The following is an 18,746-nucleotide window of genomic DNA, read 5'->3' on the forward strand; positions in this document are numbered from 1 at the left end:
GTTCAGAAACTACCCCAAACACTTGTGTATACATTTATTGTAACAAAGCAACTGGTACACTTAAAATGTTAATGTGAACAGTTTTCCAGTGGAAAAGGTTGAGATCACTAGTACATCCTATAGGATCTCTACTTTCTCTTAAATAACCTGTTAATTAGCCAAGTTCAAAATTACAAGAGGACATTTTTTGGGTTTTGTTTTTATTAAAAATGTCATTTTCAAACCTCATGGGTGTCTGTAAAACATTACAATGAAAAGTCAATCAACATAAACCCAAATGTTGAGGTGTCAAATGCCCACTTACCCCACCAAACCCCATTTAACTGTCTACAATAATAACCGTGTCATACCAAGATATCAACCCCAAAACATTTACAATCGCTGACAGGAACAAGCCGGTGCTTTCCGTTAGTACAACGCATGACGAAGAAAATGTGTCAACTCCAGAAGACCCCCCCACCCCCAAACTCTGCATTAAAGAAAATGTATAAAATAAAACGTGGCCAGGGATGCTAAGTTATCACTGCACCATTGCTTATCTTTATTCAACTCACAAGTTAACAGAAACCTTATTTATCATACATATTAAATTGCTATTCGACTTTATTTTAGTCTAAGATGACGTGTAGAATGCCTGTACTTTTATTGGTCTTCATGGACATGTGTAGTAGTTTTATGACACGCGAGACGGCAGAGTTTTCTGATCTGGAAATTTACTCGTCTTCAGACATGGTACGGACAGGCGGAAGCTTGTGGAACAGGAGACAGAGCACAAAATAATACAAAAATAAAATGAAAACAAAGCTTCTTGCTCCCAAGCGTTGAAGGATGATTAGAAGGAAAGAAAGGGCAAAGGTATAGGTTGGAATATGTCCTTTTCTGCCTTAATCATCCTCGCCGTCATCCTGTAGAAAAAGAGATACATGTTTAACCCCATGCCCGAAGACTAACATTTCAGACAAGTGGCAGTCAACCAACAATTGTTTTTATAACGTTGACAATATTGCCCAAACAAGACCGGAGTGAATGACCTCTACCATACCTCTCCTTCTCCTTCCTCATCGTCATCTTCCTCTCCTTCATCCTCATCCCCTTCCTCATCGATGTCCTCCAAGCCCTCTTCCTCATCTTCCTCACCTTCCCCTTCCTCATCATCCATGTCAGGGACCTTGACGAGTTGAGATGTTATATGAATAGGAGTTCTCAAACATAATGCCAGCACGAGAAGATTTACAGTCCAGAATCTAGGAATCCAGAAGAGATGCCTAGGTGGCTGGATATGGTTTTGTCATGCTCTGTAGAACCCTATGGTTATACAACACACTTCTGAAAGTGTCCCCGGAACACCCTTTAGAAAAATCTCGCAGATTTCACCTTATACAGAGCCACTTTGGTCTGACCTCATGGCCGTAATGCCAAGATATTTTGGACAATTGTAAGAAAGATGCAGAATACTCTACCAGAGTAAGACGGTGCTGGCACCAATTCAAAAATGTTTAGCACACCATGGGCAGTCAACAAAGAACTATGGAAAATAGCATGAAATCGTACCAGGTAATACTGCAATGGGTTTGGCCAGATGTCATCCTTAACGACCTCTCCTAGTTCATCTGCCCCAGCATCAGAGTGATCTGTGAACCAGGTGAAGAAGCTCTCTGGTTCTTCATGTTGCCTCTTCTTGCCAGCCTTGTTCGGCGTTTGGCCGGCACGCTTTGTCAGGTCCTGTGAGAGGGGACAAATTAATAAAAACAGCAACGCCACGCATTTTGCATCCAGCATGACGTCACAAGACAGGACTTGAAATATATATATAAAAAAGACTACATATAAGACACACTGTAAATATGTAGGTGTAAACATACCTTTCCAGCCTTCCATTTGATTTCAGTTGACTTTGAAGATGGGTCCCCACTTTCATTCAAGTGAAACTCTTTGGAGAGGATTTTGTTCTCAAAGTACGGGTTCTCATCAAAGTACTGGAAAAAAACAATCTGGTTAATTTACGCGTCATTCAGTTTGAAATGCACGATCAAAAAAATATGCAAATACTTACAAAATCTATCCTGTAACCCGACTTGATGTCCTCAAACTCAGTCACCTCCACTCTGGTAAGGTAATGAAGTGCCTCCTCATCCTCTTCACCAAGAAGGGCTGAAACTGAAAACAAGAACACATTTACATAGAAAGTGTGTCACCGAACAACAGTTTGTATATCAACCCCTTAAATCAGACCGATGGAAACATTTGTCACGTGCAGAATCCCGTCATGTACAATAAGTGTACAATTCCCCAAGAAAAGAACACAAACTAGTAAAATAAGAGCATGATATCTGAACTTACCTTGTGGGTGGTTAACAAATGTAGTGACCCAGAAGTTGGGGATTTTAGCTATGAGGTCTGACCGCTTCTGGAAGAATGGCTGGCGTAACTTATTGTACTTCTGCTCTACTTTTAAAATCTCCTCACTGGCCTGTTCGTTCAATCTAGAGGGAAGAGAATTGTGCAACACAATTTGATGAGATGTATATGGTAAAAGGTCTGTCTTATAAACCACTAAAGTTCCAGGATAATTAACTCACCTGTCAATTTCATTTTGTACTTCGTCAATGTGTTCAATAGCTTCTTGTTGCTCTTTTTCTGAAATATATTAAATTCGTGTTAATTTTCTTGAAATAAATTAATGAAATTGGATGGGCATGTACATGTGGAACATCTTGATGGTAAAAATAAAGATATGGTAAAGAACCAAACAACGTAAACAACGTATAGTACACGAAGACTTGCGCATTGGGTACCCGAGCTAAGCATTCCACCATATTTTGTAGTAACGATTACCTCTCAAGCTATGAAGTAAGTAGCTCTCTAGCCAAGCTTAGCCAAAGTACTCTGATGCAGCTTCCTGCTGTTTCTCAAGGCCGCGTGGTTTGAATGAAGTGGCCGCCGCACGCTGGGGACTGGTTTCACCCCTCAGACAGCCGGTTGGCACAATAGCCGACTATTAGGATCTTACTAGTGCAATATTTTTTGTAGTAATCTATGTCGACCCTAGTGCTGAATTTTGTTAGTTTACAATGGTAAGTAAGTACTTCTACGCGTGGGTGCAAACCGCGATGGCGGAGCAACAATGAATGTTGGGCCTCACGCAAACAAATGTTAGCTTGCTAGCCAACTTAGCTGCCGCATTTGTTAGTCTACTAACTAGCTGGCTATTTCCCAAACAACGTGAAGTTAACAAAACATGTGTAAGGTACTTAACCTTAACAAGTTAGTTTAATTTGGAAGTACACGCGAATTACTCCCAAACCTGCGTGGCACAATGAGCTTGTGCAAGGCACAACATGGCCTCCTCCAAAGACGTTGTAGCATAGTTGGCTAGCCAGTTAGCAAGTTCTGTTCTCACTACTAGTCCTGCAAGAGCCATCACATTTCACCGTTGGCTAAAGCCTCCATCAAATAAGTACATCGTTTTGGACTAACAAAAGAGTGTTCGCTTAACCAAAAGTATACGCCATGGTAACAGTTTTGCAATATAAAAAATATAAATTGCGTTGTATAGGAGGCCGCCATTTCTTACCGGAGGTCTCGTCCGCTCCATCATGATTAGAGTTTTCCTTTCTAACGACTTTCGCCGACGAGGCTGCCATGATTTTCGAACACCGTAGATGTTTGCGTCAGAATATATATTCCCTGTTGTTTAGACTTCTCCTCGGGGAAGAGAAAGGTGAAGTTCCACCTTGAATGGTGGAGAGTGCAAATAAAGCGTGTCGTGAACGAGAGAGGCTTTGCTCATGCACACACTCTCCTCTTCTCGCGCTCGCCAGAACGCGCCCCCCCCAACTCCTCCCCCAACAGAACGGGTTCGCGTGTTGAAATCGAATACTTTAAAAATGCATCCTTCCTTCTTTCCTTGGCGCGATCAAACGATTTCCACTCAAAGTAGTGTTTATATTTCTCAGGGGCCGCAGTTGGATACTGTAGTCATTGTACAGTGTTTGTAATATAGCAAGCCAACCACTGAGAGAGAACCGCATCTAAAACTAAAATGTTTCTTCATATTTTGATGAATGCGCAGTTGTGTGGTTTTGCTTTGCCCAGCCACAGGCAGCAACTCAAATTTAATCACAAGACAGCCTTTGTGTATTTTGCTCTTTCCTACTGAGCCCTGCACAAGTCACGAGTTCCTGACGAAGGGAGTAACAAACCGAAGATTGACCAAGTCAAACTAACCTTTACCGCGGCTGTGTAACATGGTATATAGGTGAACGTGTTTCTTCTAAATATTAGGTCGTGAAAATGCTTTCATTTGAGGAAATAAAATGTTCTTTAGAACATGCAGGACAGTCTCACGTTCTGCAATTTTGGTCTGAACTTTCTGGGGATGACAAAAACACATTTCTGGTTGAGTTGTCTCAGTTGGATTTAAATGAATTGCGCGAGCACTGTGAACGGGCGGCGGAGTCTGCTAAAGCTGATCATTCCGCAACAGCCGCGGACCAGCAAATTGAGCCAGTATCTTCAGAATTCATCGGGAGCATTCGGAAGAGTGATCACACCGCCTTAACTGGCTGGGAAAATGAAGGTAGGCTACTGTATTCTCGATATGAGAAAAGTAAACACTCAACTAGCTAATTTGAAGTGAAATCAGGAATTGCCAATAACGAAGTAATCCCCGCCTCGAGATGGTGCTGGAGAAAATGTAACCTCTTAAATTCATAGACAGCGATATGGGATGCAAGGATTGACCATCCACGATATACAAATTATAGTTTGAAGCATGTTTTAAATCTAGTGTTTTTTTTAACATTTGTATGTATTTTTATTTTTATACAATGTTTAGAAGCATTACTCCATTACTATTCCATCCAAGCGTTTAAAGAGCGTTGGACCAGTAACCGAAAGGTTGCCGGTTCGATTCCTCCTGCGGAATAGGTGCAAAATCTGTTGATGTGCTCTTGAGCATGGCACGTAATCCTAATTGCTCCTGTAATTTTCTCTGGATTAGAAAGTCTGCTAAATGCCTAACATGTCAAATTTGTGAAACAAGTGTATATTTGTGGGGCTCTGATGCGGTACGACAATTGCGGTATGACAAGTTTAAAAAATATTTACGAAATAAATTTAAGTAAAATATAAACACAATAGAATAACAATAATTTTATTGTATATAGGTCCTGGATGGCAGGAAGCTTGGCCCCAGTATGCACTACCCTTTGTAGCGCCTTACGGTTGATGCTGAGCAGTTGCCATACAAGGCAGTGATACAACCGGTCAGGATGCTCTCGATGGTGCAGCTGGATAATTTTTTTGAATGATTTGGGGACCCATGCCAAATCTTTTCACTCTTCTGAGGGGGAAAAGGTGTTGTCGTGCCCTCTTCACAACTGTCTTGGTGTGTTTGAACATGATAGTTTGTTTGGTGATGTGGACACCAAGGAATCTTAAACTTTTGACCCGCTCCACTAAAGCCCTGTTGATGTGAATGGGGGTGTGTTTGGTCCTCCTTTTCCCGTAGTCCACGATCAGCTCCTTTGTCTTGCTCACGTTGAGGTAGAGTTTGTTGTCCTGGCACCACACTGCCAGGTCTCTGGCCTCCTCCCTATTTTAGCTTTATTTAACTAGGCAAGTCAGTTACGAACAAATTATTATTTTCAATGACGGCCTAGGAACAGTGGGTTAACTGCCAGTTCAGGGGCAGAACAACAGATTCGTACCTTGTCAGCTCAGGGATTTGAACTTGCAACATTCCGGTTACTAGTCCACCGCTCTAACCACTAGGCTGCCCTGCCGCCCCAGTCTCATCGTTGTGTTGTCAGCAAACTTAATGATGGTGTTGGAGTCGTGCTTGGCCACGCAGTCATGGGTGAACAGGGATTACAGGAGGGGACTAAGCATACACCCCTGAGGCATTTCTAAGTTATATTCTTCAATAATCAATGGGTAATGTTAATTATAAATCCCAACATTTATTTAGCAATTGCAGATTGCCCCTTTTTTTTATTTTTTTTTTTTATAATTGAGTGACTCAACTTTGCTGCACTTGGAATTGTCGCGACTTGTGTAAAATTTGAGAAGTATCTAATGCTCCTCCTGTAACCAAATTTCAACATATTTTTTTAGAATATGCCTTTATTTTCTGCAAAATCCCACTGTAAGTAAGTTTATAGCCTACTGCTCAAAGAGGGTAGCCTCATATGAACCACCCTGATCTCACAAACGTACATATGTGAGATCAGGATGGTTCCTATAAGACTACAAAGAGGGGTCTGATCATAGCGAATGTGATTATCTAAATCCAATAGCTAGTTAGCTACACTGTTGAAACAATTCCAACTAGTCTTTACTTGTGATTGGAGTTAATTCTGCTGCTGACATCTGCCTCTTAGGCTTACTAACAAACAGTCGAATTGAAGCCTTCCCTTGCAACTCAAAAGGAAGCCACTTCTACACTGCCGTTCAGAGCTGGTTCCTTCCCACTGGGCACACATGTCAACTCAACATCTATTCGACGTTGATTAAACGTCATTGAATTGAAATGGCGTGGAAACAAAATGTATTCAACTAGTGTGTGCCCAGTAGCTTCTGCCTGCAGGACAAGTGTAGGTGCCAGTGCTCATGGGGTCAGTGAAGAGGGGGAATTTTCCAAGAAATTAGCTAGTTTGATGGGAAATTCATTTAAACAACAAGAGAGAAAACAATGAAAAAATGTAATGATTAAAACACTCTCATAGGAGGGCAAGGGGGCAGGTGCTCAGACACCCTTAGACCTCTCTGTGCATGTGCCTGGGTCCCACTGTCATTTGAATGTATGGCAATTACACTTACATTTTGATCAAGCATAGGTCAGGGATTCCTGAAATGTGTATTTTTTTTGTTGTAATGGTAAATGAGGACTGTCAGGCCACTGTAGTGCACCAACATAGTAGCTTACTCTATAAAACCACAGCAAATGCAAATGTTGATACTAACACCTGTTTGGTGAATGTCAGTGTCAACCTTGTTTCTTTGGCTTGTCTGTGCTCTGCCATGGTGCTATAATGATTGTTTTCTTTCCTCTGGTATTGTCCTTTTACAGGGTTTTTGCAAATTTCCCAGAACAGAGTGGCTGTGCTGCTGTTGGCTGGTGGCCAGGGGACCCGTCTTGGGGTTTCATACCCCAAAGGGATGTACAATGTGGGTCTCCCGAGCAGCAAAACTCTGTATCAAATCCAGGCAGAGCGCATCTGCAAAATACAGGAGCTGGCGAATGCAAAGCATGGATCAAAGTGCACAGTACCATGGTGAGATCTCATGGCGGTCAATTGACTGCTCTCATTTTATGAGCTGGCACAATTTCAATTCAGTGCAATATGTGCAGAATCAGATTCATTTCCAAACACATGATCAAAACAAAATAAAAAACAGTGCTCTTAAACTGCAGATCACACAATACTACACTGCTCAAAAAAATAAAGGGAACACTAAAATAACACATCCTAGATCTGAATGAATGAAATATTCTTATTAAATACTTTTTTCTTTACATAGTTGAATGTGCTGACAACAAAATCAAACAAAAATTATCAATGGAAATCAAATTTATCAACCCATGGAGGTCTGGATTTGGAGTCACACTCAAAATTAAAGTGGAAAACCACACTACAGGCTGATCCAACTTTGATGTAATGTTCTTAAAACAAGTCAAAATGAGGCTCAGTAGTGTGTGGCCTCCACGTGCCTGTATGACCTCCCTACAACTCCTGGGCATGCTCCTGATGAGGTGGCAGATTGTCTCCTGAGGGATCTCCTCCCAGACCTGGACTAAAGCATCTGCCAACTCCTGGACAGTCTGTGGTGCAACGTGGCGTTGGTGGATGGAGCGAGACATGATGTCCCAGATGTGCTCAATTGGATTCAGGTCTGGGGAACGGACGGGCCAGTCCATAGCATCAATGCCTTCCTCTTGCAGGAACTGCTGACACACTCCAGCCACATGAGGTCTAGCATTGTCTTGCATTAGGAGGAACCCAGGGCCAACCACATCAGCATATGGTCTCACAAGGGGTCTGAGGATCTCATCTCGGTACCATTTTGCAGGGCTCTGGCAGTGCTCCTCCTGCTCCTCCTTGCACAAAGGCGGAGGTAGCGGTCCTGCTGCTGGGTTGTTGCCCTCCTACGGCCTCCTCCACGTCTCCTGATGTACTGGCCTGTCTCCTGGTAGCGCCTCCATGCTCTGGACACTACGCTGACAGACACAGCAAACCTTCTTGCCACATCTCGCATTGATGTGCCATCCTGGATGAGCTGCACTACCTGAGCCACTTGTGTGGGCTGTAGACTCCGTCTCACGCTACCACTAGAGTGAAAGCACCGCCAGCATTCAAAAGTGACCAAAACATCAGCCAGGAAGCATAGGAACTGAGAAGTGGTCTGTGGTCCCCACCTGCAGAACCACTCCTTTATTGGGGGTGTCTTGCTAATTGCCTATAATTTCCACCTGTTGTCTATTCCATTTGCACAACAGCATGTGAAATTTATTCTCAATCAGTGTTGCTTCCTAAGTGGACAGTTTGATTTCACAGAAGTGTGATTGACTTGGAGTTACATTGTGTTGTTTAAGTGTTCCCTTTTATTTTTTTGAGCAGTGTATATTTGCAAACTTAACAGTTCTCAATTTGACTGAGCGTTCCTGCTCTCTGACATTGTTTTTTCTCTGTGTGCTCTATGCTACTGTTCTGCCATCATCAGGTACATCATGACCAGTGAGTTTACCCTGGATCCTACCAAGAAGTTCTTCCAGGAGAATAAGTACTTTGGTCTGGATCCCTCTGACGTGGTCATGTTTGAGCAAAGGATGATCCCTGCTGTGACCTTTGATGGAAAAGTCATCCTACAGGACAAAGGGAAGATAGCTATGGCCCCAGGTAATAAAATGGCATGGAGTTGGTTGACAGATTAAAGTGAAGTTTTTATTAAAGCAGGAATATGTAACGTTGAAAGCAAGTCTAAGAAGCAGTGGGCTATTTCTATGCTTCTCGTTCTTAATTTTTAAAGTTTTTCAGATTTTTACTTTCGGTTTTGTACACCAGTTTCAAACAGCTGAAAATATAATATTTTTGGTTATGGAAAACATTTCATGGCAGTTTAGATGGTATAATGAGTCTCTACTCCCCTCAAACTCTGGACCCCGAAACCAGTTCCACTGCATTTTTTCATTGTTCCCATTTAATCAGCGACTGCTTTAGACTTAGGACACCAGGTGTGTGCAATTAATTATTAGGTAGATCAGAAAACCAGCGTGCTCTGGACCTCGTAGGGTAAGAATACTCCTGCCCTACACAAAGCTAAAGGGGTGAATGGGAATATGTCTTTCCTGATTGTTAAAATTCTAATAGGTAGCCTAATTTCAGTTTATTTGACAAAACAAGCAGTCATTGTGTATTAGGTAGTTAGTTGTTGGGAAATTGTTAGATTACTTGTTAGATATTACTGCACTGTTGGAACTAGAAGCACAAGCATTTCGCTACACCAGCAATAACATCTACTAACCATGTGTATGTGACCAATACAATTTGATTTTGATTTCTGCATATTGCATCTGTAATGCAATTTAGATGATTGGGGCAGTGCATATGAATCCATGATTTTCTTTTCCGTCTCTCTAAACCTTTAGATGGAAATGGTGGCCTGTACCGAGCACTGGTGGATAACAAGGTACTTGAGAACATGGAGGAGAGGGGTGTGGAGTACCTCCACGTCTACTGTGTAGACAACATCCTGGTCAAAATGGCCGACCCTATCTTCATTGGTTTCTGCGTGAGTAAAGGAGCAGACTGCGGTGCCAAGGTAAACGAAAGCGAATCATCACACCTACAATGTAATCATGCGGGCATGTTTTCCTGATCCACACTTATTAGGTTGTATACTTGTTATAACTTGGTCACATGCATGTTATTTATATGCACATTTGGTTCTACATTCTTAATATTTCAAATGTTATGACAGTTGACATGACTATTTCCAGGTAGTTGAGAAGGCGTACCCAGCGGAGCCGGTGGGCGTGGTATGCAAGGTGAAGGGGGTGTACCAGGTGGTGGAGTACAGCGAGCTCTGCCCAGAGACGGCTGAGCAGCGAGACCCAGGAGGAGAGCTGGTGTACAGCGCAGGAAACATCTGCAACCACTTCTTCACACGGCCCTTCCTCAACGAAGTGGCACAGTGAGTGAGATGAAGAGATGTATACTGTAATGGGGCAAAAATAAAACCACTATGTACAAGTCATGTGCACAACACTTCAGTAAGAAGAAGAATAAAAAAATGAAAACAATTCTTACTGAAAGTAATGGTTGAATAAATTAAATTAACATTAATTTCTGGAATGGAATGAAATGAGTTGAAATTACATGGACCCCACTCCTGCACAATTTTGCACACTGTCACTGTCTTGTCATATTGCATTGCTGACACAACTGTCTGGGCAAAACCAGCTTGTGATATAACAGTTTAATGTCTTTCATTCGTCCACCTATCTCCTCAGGAAGTTTCAGGGCCAGCTGAAGCAGCACGTGGCGCTTAAGAAAGTCCCTTTTGTGGACAGGGAAGGAAACCTGGTGAAACCCACCAAGCCCAATGGGATCAAAATGGAGAAATTTGTTTTTGATGTCTTTCAGTTTTCAAGGTGAAATTCAAATTTTGTGACTGATTTGCATTACACAATTTTTCTAGTTTCCAATATTTCAATGATATTCTAGACAATTTTACTAATGTTACATAGTAACCATAAATTGACTGCTTATTTTACCAAAATGATTGCTTATTTAAACATAATTTATATTAATGCATGTAAGATATAATGTAAACGGAACACAGTAAAATATTTTGCTACTGAATGACATTCTCCAGCACACCAAATATGAGACATTTTCCTCCTGACATTGGCAGGAAATTTGTGGCATTTGAGGTTCTGAGAGAGGAAGAATTCTCGCCATTGAAAAATGCTGATGGTGCACCTCTGGACACTCCTACCACAGCCAGACAATCCTTACTGGCACAGCATTACCGCTGGGCGATGGCTGCAGGAGCCAGCTTCCTGGATGCCCAAGGGAAATCCCTAAGTCCTAGACCCAGGTGGGAGTGAGCGCTACTCTACATAAAATATGGGGATCTCAATGGGGATTAGAGGGTGGGTGTGTGTGTGCACTTATCTCACCAATAAATCACAGTTGGGATTATATAAATTGCAGACATCTTTTATTTTTTCCTATATGTTGTTCTGTCCAGCACCTGAAACATTGGGATAATGATATATTTCCTTTTTCAAATTCTTGTTAGGGTGACACGGGATGAAGACCCCCCAGCTGTCTGTGAGATCTCCCCGCTGGTGTCTTTCTTCGGAGAGGTGAGGCCACAACAACAGTTCCTATGTGATGTCACTTCCTGCCCTTATTTCCTCCTATTGGAGTCTCCTGACAATATGACCATTAATATTTAATCTGCAGGGTCCAGTGTTGAGTTTCTCTGTAAGGTTACACTAGACTGAGCAGTTACTTCACCACTCTAATATTGTTAATGTGCACTCATGGCAAATTAGGAAAGTGTTCTGTTTTATTCTCGTCCTCAAGAACATGATATCTACTGGCACTTTCCCATGAGAGTGGGGGGAGGTGTATTTTTTTTACTCTAAAATGCACACTTTCAAACATGTTAGATATTGCTGCACTGTCGAACTAGAAGCACAAGCATTTCGCTACACTCGCAATAACATCTGCTAACCATGTGTATGTGACCAGACCAATAACATTTGATTTGACTAAAGCTGCTCTCTCCATCTCTGCTCTCTTCATGTCTGTCTCCCCCAGGGTTTGGAGCAGCTGCTGGGACAGAAGGTCCTGACGACCCCCTTCCTTCTGGATGAGAACAGGGCAAAAGAACTCCTCCAGGCTCAGTAGCTAGCTCTACAGTACACTGTTCCCATCAGATGGGCTTACCTCTTGAGCAGTTAGGCCTGTTGATATGAGATGCTCATTCCTTGGCTTGATTTCAAAATGGAGCCTTTTGTTGCCCCTAATGGCATGTTTCTCATAAACAGAAAGTAACCTACCCAACCCTAAGTGTAATCTGTTACTAGTTACCTGTCCAAAATTATAATCAGTAACAACTTTAGGATTACCCAAAATCATTACTGTAATCTGATTACTTTTACTTTTAGATTACTTTGTTACTTTTAGATTACTTTCCCCTTAAGAGACATTAAAAGAAGACACAAAAGCTACAACAAATGCATTTGGTGTGCCGTTATAGTGGTCAGACTCGCTCAGGTGGAACAAACTTTAACTTGCGCCTTTTTCAATGCTTAATTGAATGTAATTGAGAAACCGGAAGGTGCCAATGTATCCTAATGTATCCTTTCTGAATTTAAAAGTAATCGAAGAAGTAATCCTCTAGTTTTTCAAAAGTATCTGTAATCTGATAACAATATGTAACTGATGTAACTGTAATGTCTTGTAACTGATTAGTTGTTTTTTTTTGGTTCTCAGATTAACTGATTACATGTAGAAGTAATCAGTTACTCCATAACCATGCTCATAACTATCTGGTCCTTTCAGATTTTCATGTAGTGTTGAGGAAAGGGGACTAAGGGTCTGTTTGGAATTCAACACCAGAGCACAAAGATGCATTGGCAATTACAAGGGAATTTTTGTATCCACATTTTTTTTTTCATCCAAACATGCTCATTACAATGTTGTCCCATACTCTTCCATGATCTATTGCTTATTAAAAGGAAACAAATTATTCTAGCACTTTAAGACACATTGTGTTTATCTTCTGATTATACACATTTCAGTGAATTATATGGACATCATTTAAACGGGATACACATTTCAGTATGCATTTGGAAAAGTTAAATCTAAAAGTTATTGATAAAGCAAAACTCAAGTACTGTAATCATGATACCTTAATACCAAGGAACTAATATAAAACATCTGATTATATTTTTACTTTATGATACACTGAGGAAATGTATTGAACTTTCTTACCCTTTTTTTATAATGTGTCAAATGTTAATGATCAAAGCAACTGTGGAAATTATAAAGCTTTTCTATACCCCAGCCTTTCTGTATGAAATGCATATTTTCTATAACCCAGCCTTTCTGTATGAAATGCATCTTTTCTATACCCCAGCCTTTCTGTATGAAATGCATCTTTTCTATACCCCAGCCTTTCTGTATGAAATGCATCTTTTCTATACCCCAGCCTTTCTGTATGAAATGCATCTTTTCTATACCCCAGCCTTTCTGTATGAAATGCATCTTTTCTATACCCTAGCCTTTCTGTATGAAATGCATATTTTCTATACCCCAGCCTTTCTGTATGAAATGCATCTTTTCTATACCCTAGCCTTTCTGTATGAAATGCATCTTTTCTATACCCCAGCCTTTCTGTATGAAATGCATATTTTCTATACCCCCAGCCTTTCTGTATGAAATGCATCTTTTCTATACCCCAGCCTTTCTGTATGAAATGCATCTTTTCTATACCCCCAGCCTTTCTGTATGAAATGCATCTTTTCTATACCCCAGCCTTTCTGTATGAAATGCATCTTTTCTATACCCCAGCCTTTCTGTATGAAATGCATCTTTTCTATACCCCAGCCTTTCTGTATGAAATGCATCTTTTCTATACCCCCAGCCTTTCTGTATGAAATGCATATTTTCTATACATTACATTACATTACATTTAAGTCATTTAGCAGACGCTCTTATCCAGAGCGACTTACAATTACCCCAGCCTTTCTGTATGAAATGCATCTTTTCTATACCCCAGCCTTTCTGTATGAAATGCATCTTTTCTATACCCCAGCCTTTCTGTATGAAATGCATCTTTTCTATACCCCAGCCTTTCTGTATGAAATGCATCTTTTCTATACCCCAGCCTTTCTGTATGAAATGCATATTTTCTATAACCCAGCCTTTCTGTATGAAATGCATCTTTTCTATACCCCAGCCTTTCTGTATGAAATGCATCTTTTCTATACCCCAGCCTTTCTGTATGAAATGCATCTTTTCTATACCCCAGCCTTTCTGTATGAAATGCATATTTTCTATAACCCAGCCTTTCTGTATGAAATGCATCTTTTCTATACCCCAGCCTTTCTGTATGAAATGCATCTTTTCTATACCCCAGCCTTTCTGTATGAAATGCATCTTTTCTATACCCCAGCCTTTCTGTATGAAATGCATCTTTTCTATACTCCAGCCTTTCTGTATGAAATGCATCTTTTCTATACCCCAGCCTTTCTGTATGAAATGCATCTTTTCTATACCCCAGCCTTTCTGTATGAAATGCATCTTTTCTATACCCCAGCCTTTCTGTATGAAATGCATCTTTTCTATACCCCAGCCTTTCTGTATGAAATGCATCTTTTCTATACCCCCAGCCTTTCTGTATGAAATGCATCTTTTCTATACCCCAGCCTTTCTGTATGAAATGCATCTTTTGTTTTACATTTCTTTGCCTCTTTGGTTGTCAGTAGATACCACAGCCAAGAAGTCCAAATTGGCTATGTTGTAAAAATGAATGAAAACAAAAAAATGTTTGTCTTAATTTAAGGTTAGACATTAAGTTAGCGTCATAGTTAAGGATTAGATTTAAAATAACATTTTAAGAACATAAATTGTAGAACGTGGCACTATTATGACTTTGTGGCTGTGGTAACTAGTGACAACCCTCCCCTTTGGATCATCATAATTCAGTCAAATGAGTCAATATTGCCATCCAATGGTAACATAACACTTAACATGATTCAGTTTCCATCCAGTACAGTACACAGATTTTTTTGTTTGTTGCTACGTTCATATACTACTCGGAAATAACAACCATCTGACTGAACAAGTCTGGGTAGAAGTTGTTTCCCATATTCCCACTCGTAATTCTGTTTTTGAGGATCATCAATGAACTGTTTTGGCGTCGTAAAATCTTTATATGGCCCGTTGTTAGATAGCACTTGAATACCAAAAAATTTCCCAGTCAGCGTTCTGGAATTCCTAGAGGAGGACATTAATTCTCTACCAACTGTGGCTCAGTTGGTAGAGCATGGTGCTTGTAACGCCAAGGTAGTGGGTTCGATTCCCGGGACCACCCATACGTAGAATGTATGCACACATGACTGTAAGTCGCTTTGGATAAAAGCGTCAGCTAAATGGCATATATTATTATTATTATAAAAATCTATGTACACGATGATGTCATATCATGTACCACGTGAATGCAACTGACCAATAGAACGAACGTATCCGTAGGAACGACAGCAACCGAACAGTAATATTGCAGCCCTCCAGAGATGTTTTCGACCATATTTATTAGAGAGAAAAGGATTTGAGTGCTTTTTGGTGATTCGGACAAAATATAGTCAGCTCACTAGTTGTCAGGTTGTATGCATCTAAGCAGAAAGCTTGGTATGTTAATCTGGGGATTTAGTAGACCTTACTGTGAACTGCTTACTTACAAGCCCTTAACCAACAATGCAGTTAAGAAAAATAAGACTTAAGGTTGATTTAAAAAAAAAAAAAACTAAATTAACCAAAGTAAAAAATAAGAGCGACAATAAAATAACAGTAAGGAGGCTATATACAGGGGGTACCTAGTCAATGTGTGGGGGTACAGGTTAGTCAAGATAATTTAGGTAATATGTACATGTAGGTATGGGATAAAGTGACTATGCATAGATAATAGATAATACAGCAAGTAGCAGAAGTGTAAAAAAGAGGGGTAGGTCAATGGAGATATTCCGGGTTGCCATTTGATTAGCTGTTCAGGAGACTTATGGCTTGGAGGTAGAAGCTGTTTAGAAGCCTCTTGGACCTAGACTTGGTGCTCTGGTACCACTTGCCGTGCGGTAGCAGAGAGAATAGTCTGACTAGGGTGGCTGGAGTCTTTGGCAATTTTTAGGGCCTTCCTCTGATGCCACCTGGTATAAAGGTCCTGTATGGCAGGAAGCTTGGCCCCAGTGATTTACTGGGCCGTACGCACTACCCTCTGTAGCGCCTTGTGGTCAGAGGCTGAGCAGTTGCCATTCCATGCCTTCTTCACGACAGTCTTGGTGTATTTGGACCATGATAGTTTGGTGATGTGGACGCCAAGGAACTTGAAGCTCTCAACCTGCTCCACTACAGCCCCGTCGATGAGAATGGGGGCGTGCTCAGCCCTCCTTTTCCTATAGTCCACAATCATCTCCCTTGTCTTGATCACGTTGATGGAGAGGTTGTTGTCTTTGCACCACACTTCCAGGTCTCTGAACTCTTTCCTATAGGCTGTCTGTCATTGTCAATGATCAGGCCTTCCACCGTTGTCATCACCAAACTTAATGATGGTGTTGGAGTCGTGCTTGGCCACAAAGTCATGGGTGAACAGGGAGTACAGGAGGGGACTAAGCATGTACCCCTGAGGGGCCCCTGTGTTTGAGGATCAGCATGGCAGATGTGTTGTTGCCTACCCTTATCACCTGGGGGCGTCCCGTCAGGAAGTCCAGTTGCAGAGGGAGGTATTTAGTCCCAGGGTCCTTAGCTTAATGATGAGATTTGAAGGCACTACGGTGTTGAATGCTGAGCTGTAGTCAATGAACCGCATTCTCATGTAGGTGTTCCCTTTGTCCAGGTGGGAAAGGGCAGTCTTGAGTGCAATAGAGATTGCGTCATCTGTGGATCTGTTGGGGCGGTATGCAAATCGGAGTGGGTCTAGGGTTTCTGGGATGATGGTGTTGATGTGAGCTGTGACCAGCCTTTCAAAGCACTTCATGGCTACAGACGTGAGTGCTACGGGTTGGTTGTCATTTAGGAAGGTTACCTTGGTGTTATTGGGCACAGGGACTATGGTGGTCTGCATGAAATATGTAGGTATTACAGACTTGGCCAGAAACAGGTTGAAAATGTCAGTTTTTCAGCGCATGCTGAGAGTACACGTCCTGGCAATCTGTGCGGCCTTGGGAATGTTGACCTTTTTAATGGTCTTACGCACATTGGCTACGACGAGCGTGATCACACAGCCGTCCGGAACAGCTGGTGTGCTCATGCATGCTTCCGTGTTGCTTGCCTTGAAGCCCGCATAGAAGTAATTTACCTAGTTTGGTAAGCTTGTGTCACTGGGCATCTTGTGGCTGGGCCTCCCTTTGTAGTCCGTAATAGTTTGCAAGCCCTGGCTCATCCGACGAGCGTCAGAGCCGGTGTAGTAGGGTTCAGTCTTAGTCCTGTATTTACGCTTTGCCTGTTTGATGGTTCGTCTGAGGGCATAGCAGGATATTTTATAAGCATCCAGCTCCTTGAAAGTGGAAGCTCTACCCTTTAGCTCCGTGCGGATGTTGCCTGTAATCCATGGCTTCTGGTTGGGGTATGTACGTACGGTCACTGTGGGGACAATGTCACCGATGCACTTATTGATGAAGCTGGTGACTGATGTGGTATACTCCTTAATGCCATCGGATGAGTCCCGGAACATACTCCAGTCTGTGCTAGCAAACCAGTCCTGTAGCTTAGCATCTGCGTCACCTGACCACTTCCATATTGAGCGAGTCACTGGTACTTCCTGATTTAGTTTTCGCAGGTAAGCAGGAATCAGGAGGATAGAATTATGGTCAGATTTGCCAAATGGAGGGAGAGGAAGAGCTGTGTGTGGAGTAAAGGTGGTCTAGAGTTTTTTTCCCCTCTTGTTGCACATATAACATGCTGCTAGAAATTAGGTAAAACGGATTTAAATTTCCCTGCATTGAATTCCTCGGCCACTAGGCACGCCGCCTCTGGATGAGCATTCGCTTGTTTGCTTATGGCTTTATATAGCTCGTTGAGTGCGGTCTCAGTGCCAGCATCGGTTTGTGGTGGTAAATAGATAAACTCTCTTGGTAAATAGTGTGGTCTACATCTTATCATGAGATACTCTACTTCAGGTAAGCAAAACATTGAAACTTCCTTAATATTTGATTTTGCGCACCAGCTGTTATTGACAAATAGACACAGACCGCCATGTTGAAAAATTTCTCAAGATTTTCAAAAATGTAATTTTTCTAAATGGTAGATTATGTTCACCACAATTCAGAAATTACATTATGCTATAGAGACCTGTGATTATTCACTGTTTTTATTTAAACTAGGCAAGTCGGTTAAGAACAAAATCTTATTTACAATGACGGCCTAGGAACAGTGGGTTAACTGCCTTGTTCAGGGGCAGAACGACGGATTTGTACCTTGTCAGCTCGGGGATTCGACCTTGTAACCTTTTGATTACTAGTCCAATGCTCTAACCACTAGGTTACCCTGCCACCCCGCAATGACGACCTACCCCGGCTAAACCCGGACAAGGCTGGGCAAATTGTGCGGTGCCCTATGGTACTCACAATCACAGCCGGTTGTGATACAGCCTGGAATCGAACCAGGGCCTGTAGTGAACCCTCTAGCACTGAGATGCTGTGCCTTAGACCGCTGCGCCATTCAGGAGCTGTTAAGGGTTCATACCCCCTTTTCCATTACTTTTAACCAAATGTTCATTACTATTATTATAGCCCACTTGAAAAAGTAAGCATTATTGTACCTGGAAGGCTGCTGTGTCTGATCCCATGTAGGCCTACCATTTCCTGCCATTGTGCCCTTGATCAATGCACTTAACCCTCCACAAAGTAAAACTGCACTGTTAGTTACATGTCAACATGTTGTCAACCCTCCATCTAGAAAGCACCTGGGTCTGCAGGCTTGGCTTTTGATCCGGCCCTGAAACACCCGTCTGCC

General features: G+C 41.8%; 2 protein-coding genes across 2 annotated transcripts; one reads left to right on the top strand and one right to left on the bottom strand.

Annotated features, from left to right (window-relative positions):
* Positions 1 to 20: 20 nt before the first annotated feature.
* LOC118387339 (protein SET-like) lies at positions 21 to 3,807 on the bottom strand. The gene is made up of 8 exons (XM_035775582.2): positions 3,575 to 3,807; positions 2,580 to 2,637; positions 2,341 to 2,483; positions 2,054 to 2,157; positions 1,863 to 1,976; positions 1,552 to 1,722; positions 1,043 to 1,168; positions 21 to 905 (listed from the first exon to the last, which is right to left on the bottom strand). Exons 1-8 carry the CDS (start codon positions 3,642 to 3,644, stop codon positions 885 to 887), a joined length of 807 nt encoding a protein of 268 aa, XP_035631475.1. The 5' UTR covers positions 3,645 to 3,807; the 3' UTR covers positions 21 to 884.
* A 141-nt stretch (positions 3,808 to 3,948) lies between these two features.
* Positions 3,949 to 12,776, top strand: uap1l1 (UDP-N-acetylglucosamine pyrophosphorylase 1, like 1). The gene is made up of 9 exons (XM_035775581.2): positions 3,949 to 4,579; positions 7,073 to 7,277; positions 8,725 to 8,900; positions 9,650 to 9,822; positions 10,001 to 10,194; positions 10,514 to 10,654; positions 10,918 to 11,103; positions 11,308 to 11,374; positions 11,835 to 12,776. The coding sequence occupies exons 1-9, from the start codon at positions 4,294 to 4,296 to the stop codon at positions 11,922 to 11,924; spliced, it is 1,518 nt and encodes a 505-aa protein (XP_035631474.1). The 5' UTR covers positions 3,949 to 4,293; the 3' UTR covers positions 11,925 to 12,776.
* Positions 12,777 to 18,746: the final 5,970 nt, after the last annotated feature.

Source organism: Oncorhynchus keta, chromosome 9 (assembly GCF_023373465.1).
Source record: "Oncorhynchus keta strain PuntledgeMale-10-30-2019 chromosome 9, Oket_V2, whole genome shotgun sequence".
In the NCBI taxonomy this organism is placed as follows: Eukaryota; Metazoa; Chordata; class Actinopteri; order Salmoniformes; family Salmonidae; genus Oncorhynchus; species Oncorhynchus keta.